At 36.1% G+C, this 12,079-nt stretch overlaps 1 protein-coding gene across 1 annotated transcript; it reads right to left on the bottom strand.

Moving 5' to 3' along the window:
* Positions 1–5,723: 5,723 nt before the first annotated feature.
* LOC131845303 (uncharacterized) lies at positions 5,724–11,852 on the bottom strand. The gene is made up of 2 exons (XM_059194347.1): positions 11,522–11,852; positions 5,724–6,599 (listed from the first exon to the last, which is right to left on the bottom strand). The coding sequence occupies exons 1-2, from the start codon at positions 11,755–11,757 to the stop codon at positions 6,158–6,160; spliced, it is 678 nt and encodes a 225-aa protein (XP_059050330.1). The 5' UTR covers positions 11,758–11,852; the 3' UTR covers positions 5,724–6,157.
* Between the last annotated feature and the right edge of the window lie 227 nt (positions 11,853–12,079).

Raw genomic sequence — 12,079 nt, 5'->3', positions numbered from 1 at the left:
TCAACTTGCTTTGTTTCATACACTACAGGTCTTCCATAAATGAATTAGTGCTGGTTGGTAGTTTGTATTCACACGTTTCGATTTGTAAAATGTGAACTTACAAGGATTGTTTAAAAGAGCAACACACAAGTTTCTTGCTTATTCTTCTTGTGATGGGACAGCTTTCCGAATAAGCGGTAGATTTAAAAAAATGTTGACTATTCAAAAGTGCTTAAATTAAGTTTATTTGAATAAACGATTTTCTATTCTATTCTATTCCATATGCAGGGTCGGATTAACCTTGTCAGGGCGTTTAAGCTTTATAATTATCTATCTTTGCCTGTTTAGTACTAAAAAACTTTTTAGTGGTAAACGCGCAAACTTGTGTCTTCTTGAGGTTGAATTGAACACGATTTTCCTGACCCCAAACCGAAACTTGACGGAGTGAAGCTTCGAATTCAGACACAAGTTTGTTCCGGTACTCTATAACTTTTGCCTGCGACATATTAGCATGGCTGTACAAGGCATCACCGGTACTGTTGTTGATTTGTAACATGTCATTAGGGATAAATTAACGCGAGCGAAGCCGCGGGCAAAAGCTAGCTTGTTAATAAATACATAGTATCTTGAGTTATATGACGTGTATGTTTTATGATTTGGTATATATGTATGTATTATTCGATTGGGTAGGCCGAATAGCGAGTAGTAGCGGAATACACGTGACTTCTTTGCTACAGAGCGTCCTTTCACAAACTTATATAGTCCCTGACTATGTAGCATAAAATAACAGTACCCACTGACCTGCAACCCAATCCAGAGCACTGTTAAAGAACACACACCGGGTCCAGACAGAAGACGACCGGATGACAGGAAAACGTAGACAGTCTCTTATGGAACACAACGAACGACACTCGCGAAATAGTTTGTATTATCAGTGAACACACACGGTATCTTCGTGTAGGAGTCATTTTACAGAACTGTTCCATAACGCGTCTATGTATAAATAATTAGTTAATGTAGAAAAAGAGGAGCACAATGTATAATTCATATGACATTTTTATTGACAACAAAAGATGGCGGCCGATCATTTTCTTTTTATTTAAAAGAAAGTTCTCTTTAAAGTAGGTATCACTGGATTGAACTACATGCGCCTAAGATCCTCTCTACTGATCGCCACTATTACCCACGAATGGTCAGGGAAGCGATTGAAATTAAAAAACATCCCAATTTCAACAGAGAGGATGGCTTAAAATTATCATCTGCGTGGAGTCCAGTCATAAATAAATTCAAGCAAAGTTCAGTAGCATCAATAGTCAATAAGTGTACGGATACCGTGAGTGCTGTGTGTCGCGAACTTTCGTTAAACAATCTAGTGACGGTAGATGAAGAAAAAACTGCTGTCACCTATCTACATTGACATCGCTGTTACTCCAGTCAGCTCGTGACCACGGCTAGTGCAAACTAGTCGAAACGTCGAGAGAGGTAAATACCTTTATTTGCCATAAAATTATTCGTGTTAAGACCCGGTTAATAATTTAAATAATGTATATTAAACACGAAAGTTTAAAATTAATTAAAGTTCTCTTTATTGTCAATGTTAATATTAATATTACTGCCATCCTACTGCATCTACGCACCGTGCAACATTTGTGCATCTGTGGCGCTTTACTTTTGCGCGGGAAAACTGACAACAAAATGTAGTGTCCGCCCGAAAGTTCGGTTTCGGTTTCGGCCAAAAATTAAGTTTCGGCGGTAGTTTCGGTTTTGGCTAAAATTGGCTAAAACTTTGGCCAAAACTTTTACCGAAACCGAAATTGATTTCCGAAGTAGTCGTGCACGCTCGCCTAACTTCTTCTCGCGGCAACGTTATTGCGGATGCTGGCGGCTCTAGCAACAAAAACATTATCGCCCAACAGAAACATTCTTTAGAGGTTGTTTTTTATTTTCCATATTCGTCCATCTCCTTTTCAGTGATGGAACAGGCAAAGATCCTTAGACCGTTTTAGAGGTTATGTTTTGATGGAACTACATGTAAGTTTTTGTTTCGTTTCTGTATCGAGCTCAGATCAGTCGACTCTTGTTCAGACAACCATTCCAATTTTGACCTCTAAACCTAAATTTGTACTATTGTATGATGATCATGAAATTACAAAAAGGATTGATAAAACTATGATGGATCTCACAAATCGTGGACATGCTGCCTTATACTTAGGTGGAACGTTTGAAAAAAAAATGAAAATCGAAATATTGTCTTAAATGGCCTGAATTAAAAAAATGAACTACAATAAAAATAGTTATAAGTGTATGGTTATACAATATGTTACAATTTTTAGATAAATGTTAATATGACAAAAGCTATGAAACAAATTATACATTGGATTACTTACAAAGTTAGTATGTCTATTTTTGTACGTCTTAATTAATGCAGAATAATGGGTGAAATGCACCAAATTTCAGTATTTTAAGGAATTTTATACTTGATCACGTGAGTTTCGGTTTCGGCCGGAAAACAAGTTTCGGTCGGACTCTAACAAAATGGCTTCTTCTGCAGACATCCTTATAAACGGTTGTTCTGATTGCTAATTATTTTATGCTCTAGAAGAGCGTAACTTTATATGTCTGCAAATTACTTTTATAAAACAAAACTTGCATATAAATACCTTTAGCATAATTTATAATAGCGTTTGTTATACGCTAACAGTCGGCCAGTTATATAGTCCAGAACACCAGTTCGTATCTCTACCGGAATTCAGGCAAAAGGTAATGGATAGATTATAGCGGGGCAACACAATACAAAATTGTATTTTATGTTGGGCTAAAAAGGACTTGTATCCAGAGCCGTAAAATATTAAATAAAAAAAAATATACCTTTAGCATAATTTATAATAGCGTTTGTTATACGCTAACAGTCGGCCAGTTATATAGTCCAGAACACCAGTTCGTATCTCTACCGGAATTCAGGCAAAAGGTAATGGATAGATTATAGCGGGGCAACACAATACAAAATTGTATTTTATGTTGGGCTAAAAAGGACTTGTATCCAGAGCCGTAAAATATTAAATAAAAAAAAATATACCTTTAGCATAATTTATAATAGCGTTTGTTATACGCTAACAGTCGGCCAGTTATATATTCCAGAACACCAGTTCGTATCTCTACCGGAATTCAGGCAAAAGGTAATGGATAGATTATAGCGGGCAACACAATATAAAATTGTATTTTATGTTGGGCTAAAAAGGACTTGTATCCAGAGCCGTAAAATATTAAATAAAAAATATATATATATAATAAGCTTCTAAAACAGTGATTCCCAAAGTGGTCTGTATCGACCCACAGGGGTCTATGACAAACTGCAAGGGGTCCTCGACAGCGATCATCTTGTTTTTACACTAAACTTTATTACAGTTAGAAATTTACAAAAAATCAATAACAGGTAAGAATGGTAGGTCTACCCAAAATGGAAAAATATAGCAATGGGTCTACTAGTTTGGGAATTTCTGATGTAAAACATATAGGTACTATAACTACATCATTTAAGTACATACATTATGTATTTAAATATTAATAATAAACTTTATTATAATAAATATCTCATTACATATCTATATACCTACTTAAATTCGCGACTTCGTACATGTGGAATTTAACTTTATTTTTCTAAAATAAATATTTTTTTTCTAATATAAAAGTAGTCCAAGTTACTCCTTATTACATCAGCTACCTGCCAAAAAAAGACCCGTCAAAATCGGTCCAACCATTTCAGAGATTAGCCGGAACAAACAGGCCGACAGATAGACAAAAATTGTAAAAAGTGCTTTTTTGGTGTACCGTATTTATATTCATATGCATGTAGTAAAAGACAGTTATTTCAATATTACAAACAGACAATCCAAAGATAAATTACACGCGAAGTCGCGGGTGCAGCTTGTAGTAAATAAGATAGACAATATTCTAATGCTATAATAAATACCTTTATTATTATATCTGATGCGTATTAGTCAAGTAAACAATTAGATTTTTTTTTCGGACTACTCTAATGCTGTTGGCCGCAGCTGGCCTTTACAGCTTCACCGGACATTAGGGGCGAGTGCAGATGGCACCCCAAACCCGCGGAAGGACTTATGGAGCGGCTGAAGGCCAACTCCCGCCTGACGGATACGACTTTAGTCTGAGGGCACCACTAGGGGTTCGAACTCGGCTCAGGCCGTCGTAATTTAGATCCCCGTTTGAATTGGAAGGGGGGTCGATCGGAGGGGGCTATTAGTTTAGTTGAAAAGGTCTAACCAGAATTAAAACGCGAAATTTTAACTGTAACCGGAACACTTAAAAATACAAGTATAGGTAAGTCTGCACGAATAAACAGTGTTTTAATTTGAAGAATGTACTCGTACACTCACCGACAGTATAATTTCAACCACATGCATATAAATATAAGGTCTAAATTGTTTCGTTGGATATTCTATATAGGTGTATGTTTTATTTATTTCAACTATATTTTTGTACAATAAATGTTTAATGCTAATAGCATTCTCTAAGAACAGAGGACTCATCATCAGGACAAGGGTGACACGCCTCTTATCCTGTAATTTCACTTCCTAATCTGCACTACAACCGAAACAGCTTACAAAGCAAGCTGCTTGGCTGAAATAGGTGAGACTGAGGTACACACGCAGGCGAAATATTACAAAGTCCTCTGATTATAATAATAAATAACTTTTTATTTATTCTACGACGTTGGCACACAAGCATTTGGCCCATATAATAATTACTCCTAAAATAATCAACAATATTATGCTTAAGATTATCAAATAATATAAGACAATATTTAATAAATTACAATACCTATAAATAGAATTAAAGCTATCATATTACGATTGTGATAATCAAAATTAAACAATAATAATAATAACAAACAATAACACCAGTCAAATAAAAGAAAAGGCTTACAATTACACACTCATTCACACACACGCACACGTACGCACATACACACGCGTTTCCACATGCACACAGACGCGCGCGCGCACGCACGCGGGCACGCATGTACGCGCGTACACACGCACACACACGCGCGCGCACGCACTCACGCGGGCACACATGTACGCGCGGGCACACATGTACGCGCGCACACACGCCCGCGCTCAAACACGTGCGCACGCACACACAGACACTGCACTTACTTGGTTTCGGCCCGTAAGTGCTACGCCACAAAGCGTAAAAAACCAGCAAAAGCTGAGAAGTTTAGACAGTCGTATAAAGAATAATAATAATTTAAATTATTAACCGAGCTGAGCTGAGCATGAGCTGAGTCAGCTCGTGACCACGGCTAGTGCAACCTAGTCGAAACGTCGAGAAGATTTATTTGCCATAAAATTATTCGTGTTAAGACCCGGTTAATAATTTAAATAATGTATATTAAACACGAAAGTTTAAAAAAAATAATAATAATGGAAAGCACACACAATCTGTAGTACTAATAGATCTGCCATCCATTCCATGTGATTCCCTGGAAACCATCGTGATAAATTCATGGTGAATTTACCACGATGTGCTAACTGACCTGACCTCATGCTCATCTTATCATCCTCGATTGGTGCCCCGCCAGGGTAAAACATTAGCGCAGGCGGGTGCACCATTCCATTAGCATCCACAACAGCACACGCATAATAGCAATTTCTCCGCGAATATCGAAACGTATTCATTCAACGAGTCAAGGTAGCGAATTCCGAAAAAGGGCGAGCACAGGACGTACCGGACAATAGCTCAAGCCCGCAATAATAAAAACGCATTCATCAGCTACCTTCTCCACACAATCATCACATTTAGAACATCATCTCGTGTTGGATACACATCATCAAAGTGTTGGATATCTAAAGTTCAACGAGGGAACGACGCGAAACGATTTTTCAGATTCCCTTTTTTTACCCAACAAAGTCCTTCTAAAGCACCATTGACACATTTTATAAAAGGGATAGATATGTTTTCTTATCTATGATAATTCACATAGCGCCATCAAATATCATGCTAAGCAGACCTTGTGTGGGTACCACAAGCTCTGCTCTGCTCACAGGTCGTACCTAACGCTTCCAGTAGCGATGGTCAAGTTTTCACACTGAATATTTGTGGTCTCAAACATGCTAATAGTAACGGAGTAGATAAACAAAATAATCTAAATCTTTTAAGTTGACTTGACGTTTCCAACCTTTTCTTTTAGAACTTTATGTTTAAACAACTTATGGTGTACAAGATAGCGTTTCAGGACTCTCTTCTGGCAGATATCACATTGTATTGTTACTTTCCCAGTTTTCACTCTAACACGCTTCAGCGTCGGGTACAAATGGGTCAAATCTACAACATCTGTGTCCATATCGTTCACTTTGATCGCCGTCTTCTCACTCAGCTTCCTTATTACCAACGAATTCGCCCCGGTTTTGCGCACTTCGATGATATTGTTGGAATTCTGTACCTTCTCGAACCAGACTTGGTTGACTTTCTTCATGTTGCAGTACGGTGTTTTGGCTTTTAGGTTGAAATGCGTTTGTCGGATATGGTAACGTAGATCCCATACGGTTCGGTAGTGGAGATTGCAAACGTGACAGTAGGAGCCCTTGAGTTCTTTACTGAAAAGTACAATGCTAGTTACCCTGACTATACCTGCGTGTATTAATCACAATGTTGTTAGTTTTATCTAATTACTAGCTATATTAATTTTACTATTTCTTTATTAATATAGATAACATTTCTAAAATATAAGTGGCCCTAGTTAATCCTCATAACATTAGCTATATACAAGTGAAAGTTCCGTCAAAATTGATCCAGCAGTTTCAGATCTTTGCAAGATCAAAGAGACACACACACTACTTATGATATTAGCTATCTGCGATTGAAAGTCAAATCATGATCGCTTCAGCCTTTGCAGAAATTAGCAAAAACAAACAGAAAGACAAAATTGTTCTAATTAAGTTTTTGAAGTACCATACTCGTATAGACTTTCATATGCACTTAGTGAAATCTGTTAATATGAAATTATAAACAGACACTTCAGTTGTATTTATTTATATAGATACACTTTAGAGGGCATCCACATATTACATGATACCAATTTCAATATTTTTTATGTCCTCCTCTAAATCTTGAAACAGAAATAGAACAAGGCAGGTCACTTAGAAAGATACAGGGGTAGGAGTTAGAAATAGCCTTGCCAAACAAAATGGCCGCACCCAGTAAGGCAAAAAGGAGTTTATTTATCTAAGCTTTGCATTCCATAATTTAAAGTACTAGTAGTTAGTAATAGGTATAGACCAGAGCAGATCGATTAGACCCTGTTGGACAGCAAGCGGAAGAGAACAGAGTAGCTACATTGTACCTTGTACCTTAGTGGAGTTTCTTGCCAGTTCTACTGAGGTAGCTAGTGAAACTGGATGGTAGAGTTAGTGTTAATAGAAATAGAAATAATATTTATTCAAATAAACTCATTACAAGCACTTTAGAATAGTCATATTTGGATTCTACCACTCATTCGGAATGCAGATTCATCACAAGAATGAGCAAGAAACTTGTGTGTTGTTCTTTTGAATAGATGTTTTTATTTATAATAATTACAGTACAACAAGTAATGCGATAATCAACATAGAAATCGCTACGCACTCATTATTAGTGTAATCAGATAATATTGTTATGGATTTCAAGTTTTTCTATAAAAACATTATTGTAGTTAACGAATTCTTCAATTTTCACAATGTTAAGTTTTGTATAACAATAATTGTGTGTTAGGGGTACGAACCCCCTAGGTCCATTATTTTTTTTCGGACTACTAAGAAATAGAAATAATCTTTATTCAAATAAACTTAATATAAGCACTTTTGAATAGTCAAGTTTTTTGATTCTACCGCTCATTCGGAATGCAGATTCATCACAAGAAGAATGAGTAAGAAACTTGTGTGTTGCACTTTTAAATAAATATTGTTTTAATTATATTTACATTAACAAGGATTGAACATGCGACAATGAACATAGAAACCGCTACGCACTTAATCTCTGCACAATCAGATGACATTGTCAGCGCTATGGATTTTAGGTTAGATATTTTATACAAAAACATTATTATCATTTATAAATTCTTCAATTTTATAATAAACTTTTTTACAAAGAAAATATTTTATAAGACATTTTTTTTTGCCAAATAATGCTGTCCGCAGCTGGCCTTCACACTAGCACTAAGGATTCGACTAGATTTCACTAGCCGTGGTCACGAGCAAACTAACTGAGAGTGGCTTTTATTTAACATTATATTATTCATGTTAAAACTCGTTTAACGATATTAATCACTTTAGGACTCTAATGCTGTCGGCCGCAGCTGGCGTTTACAGCTTCACCGGACAATAGGGGCGACTTCAGATGGCACTCCTCGCGGAAGGACTTATGGAGCGGTTGAAGGCCAACTCCCTCTTGATGGACATGACTTTAGTCTGAGAGCACCGCTAGGGGTTTCGGCTCAGGACGTCGTAATTTCGATTCCCGTTTGAATTGGATGGGGGATCGATCGGAGGCCTAGTTGTTATCGCTATTTCCGGATATAGATGGCGTTGGAAGCAAGCACCGACGCGAAAGTAATATTTACTATTAAAATTACCCGCAGTTGTAATATTGTGAAACTAGATGGCGCTAGCAGCGTCCTCGTCCCCACTACTACTTTACCATACTTTAAAACGCCATATTAAAATGCAGATTCATTTTGGACTGATTCTGGAACCGTTGACGAGAAAGGTTTACTTCGGAAAAAGTTTACTTCGGAGTTTGTTGCATTATTTATATATATTGTTATTATAGAGACTGGCTCTCTAGACACCCTAATCCATTGACAGTATAGCTTTTGGCGTCTTCTCACACAGTCAAGAGACTGAAGACGAGAAGATACTATTTTTTTTTATTGGGTCATTTGGGCTATTGTCAGATGCATAGACCTGTAGCACTACGACCTACATAGATCTATTGTGCTCTATATAGGACTATATACTATAGAAAGGCAGAAGTGGTGCTGACCTCTTTGTCTACAAATCAAGTAATACTCGACACATTTGCTTAGTCTTGCGACTGATCGCTGACTAAAATAGAAATAAATAGGTTAATTGAATTTTGTCTTTTAAAAAACTCATCACAGATATCACAAAGTGATTTGTGTTATTGTTTTTTATTGTTACCATCATTATCATAGCGTTTTCTAAAAATATATTTACAGTACTTAAGATAGTCTGTGTGAGCAACAAAATGAGCATTGACATTAAAACATGATCTTTATTTTTAAAAATGTTTTTTTTTCTTTCCGAGTACAATCGTCATCAGTACCGTGGACTGTGGGAATATGTTCTGTGATGCTGTCATGTAGAGTGGCTTCCATTGGAAACTTTACTCATCTGCATCCCAGAGCTACTGCCGATCTTCTAGCTCCAGGATATGATGGAGTTTTAGTCGTCTCACATGCTGATCTGATTTAATCTATAATACATTTTTTATTGAGGGTTTGGGCCTGACCTAACATTTTAATCGAGTTCAAACAAATTAAATTAAACCATCACTCTGAGACTAGAATATCCTATATTCTTGTCCCTGACGGGTCTAGGTAACTAGCGGACTTAGAAAATAATTATATATTTATAAATAATTATATATTTTTTTTATATTCATAATTACATAATAACATGCAAGAGGCATGCGATTTTTTTTTTATTGTTGTTTGGACTATTGTCTAATTTTTGTAGCACCTGTAGCACTGCGACCTACATAGATCTATTGTGCTCGCCCTTTTTCAGAGTTTGCTACCTAGACCCGTCATGGACAAGAATTGAAGGATATTCTTAGGAGAGATGGTTTTTATCTCCTTGGGAAAGAGTGTAAACTTTCCAGAGGAGATATTTCGATAAAACCACATAGGATGTGTAGTGGCGTTTCCTCTTCAGTTTGACAGAATCTGAAGATTTTTTTCTTGCATAGGCCTAGTTTAGCCATATGGTTGTTTAATTTGCAGTGTCCCTTGAAGACCCTGGTCATCAGGCATATGTTGTTTTTACTCAATAGCAATAGTCTATTGGAGTATTTGTTCGAGTAGCCCGATATTACGGCTTTTGAATGTGTCAATCCTGGCATTTCTTGCCAGTGATTCAGTGCTTCTCGTTTGGTTATTAATTTGAGATGTCCCAGTTTTAGGCAACGAGGCACACCACAGGGTTCGGAGCCAAGAGGAATGCGGTAATCAAAATAGAAACTGCTACACACTCAGTCTTAGTGCAATCATATTATATTGGATTTTAATGTGGTTTTCAGCAACAGATATTCAAGAGACAAAAATTAAAGATAACTTAAAGACAACTCATATATATTAAGTCTGGAAAACAAACTCCTCATATATAAGAGCATCATAAAACCAGTGTGGACATTTGGAACTATGGGGATCAGCTTCACACTCTAACATAGAAATATTCAAGATTAAAAACCATGTCCTTGGTTATATATAAAACATTGAACTACATACACATCTAGAAATTCCAACTGTAAAAGAAGAGATACAGAAAGCCTTCACAGATTGTGAATTTAAAACAGTCCATCTAGATTAAAAAGAGCTTGCCTAACATCTAAAGAAAGTAAATGAGATGGCAAAATCTCAAAAAGCCAATAACTTCAAAAAATCTGTCATAATAAGAGAATGTTTAATATATATAATAAATACATTTAAGCTAAGTAATTCAAAGATTTGTAAGGCATTCATTGTGAATTTAAAACAGGTTGTAAGTTATAATTCAAAACTAATGTCATAATTAGAGATGAAACATATAGCAGTTTGGCCGGATACCGATACCGGATATTCAGTCAACCATGTGACCGAATAGCTGAATATCCTGTGGAACTTAGCTAACTAATTAATTCATTTTCTTTCTATAACAGTCATTTACTATTGAGTGATTAAAAATTTAAAACTAAAACTAATTTTATTCCTGAAGTAATACTAAGACTAACTAAATAAAGCAAATAATTACTTTAAATATTATTTGCTCAGAATTTTTTTTAATTCAACCAGATGCCTATCCGGCTGAATAGTATTAAGGCTGCCGGATGGGCCGGATACTGGATAACCATTTCATCTCTAGTCATAATTCAAAATGAATGTCCGGGTGATGAAGATGAAGAGAGAAATTAAGCATAAACCATTAGCGCAGACGGGTGCATCTTTCCATTATCATCTATAAAAAAAACAGTAAGGAAGGAGATTGTTAGTAATGAGGCTAGTGGGTTGTTGATAATAATGTACCATGTAAGGTCTAAATTTAGACTAAAGGTCTTGCACCTAATGGACTGCACTCTCATTGCTATCTGCCAGCCAATCCGTTTAGCAAACATACTGATTGATCATGCTCATCTTATCCTCCACTGGTGCCCGCGTAAAGCGTTAGCGCAGGCGGGTGCACCATTACATTATCAACCATAAGAAAAAGAACTCGCAGATATATTAGGACCAAAAAGTTTAAGGCCGATTCGACAATGTACAAACCTGCTATTACTAGGCACTATCTCGTCATATGTTGGTGATATTTCATCAGTTTTCCCACCAATTCGCTCATTATTGTTGCAACAACGTTTCAAGTGATCGATTAGTAATCGTTTACTTCCAAACTTGTCGCTCGTACCACAGTAATTGCAAAGAAAATATCTATTTAGGCTACTAGTTGCAGAGATGTTTGGATCAAATTTTGACCTAAAAACCGGTGAATTTTGAGCGTTTGTCATTTTTCTAATAGTACATGTTAAGTTACATGATTCCAAATTGCATTTATAATTATTTATCAGGAGACTACATTTTTTTTATGACCTATATTTATTACTTTTTTATGGAGATACAGATGGAGGTGAAATTCTAAAAGAAAAATGTAAACAAAAAAACATCATTGTCAAAGTGACATCTTATGGTTAAGATATGAACACATGGCTGTATGGGCGCAGTTCCTTTGCCTTTCCGATAAACGATAAACAGAACCAAAAAAATCATGTTTAGCCAATATTTTCTCTTCACACTTTCACATTGTCTAAAAAAACGAAAATACATAATAAA

The sequence above is a fragment of the Achroia grisella genome, unplaced genomic scaffold, assembly GCF_030625045.1.
Source record: "Achroia grisella isolate CSIRO2021 unplaced genomic scaffold, CSIRO_AGI_Agris_v1 utg461, whole genome shotgun sequence".
NCBI lineage: Eukaryota > Metazoa > Arthropoda > Insecta > Lepidoptera > Pyralidae > Achroia > Achroia grisella.
The sequence above is the reverse complement of the archived record's forward strand: the minus strand, read 5'-3'. Positions and strand labels throughout refer to the sequence as shown.

Excerpts from the sequence above, each read along its gene's own strand:
- LOC131845303 (XM_059194347.1), bottom strand. The coding sequence starts at position 11,757 with ATGACAAACGCTCAAAATTCACCGGTTTTTAGGTCAAAATTTGATCCA. Across the intron at positions 6,600-11,521 it reads ATAGTGCCTAGTAATAGCAG|TAAAGAACTCAAGGGCTCCT; the intron begins GTTTGTACATTG and ends TGTACTTTTCAG.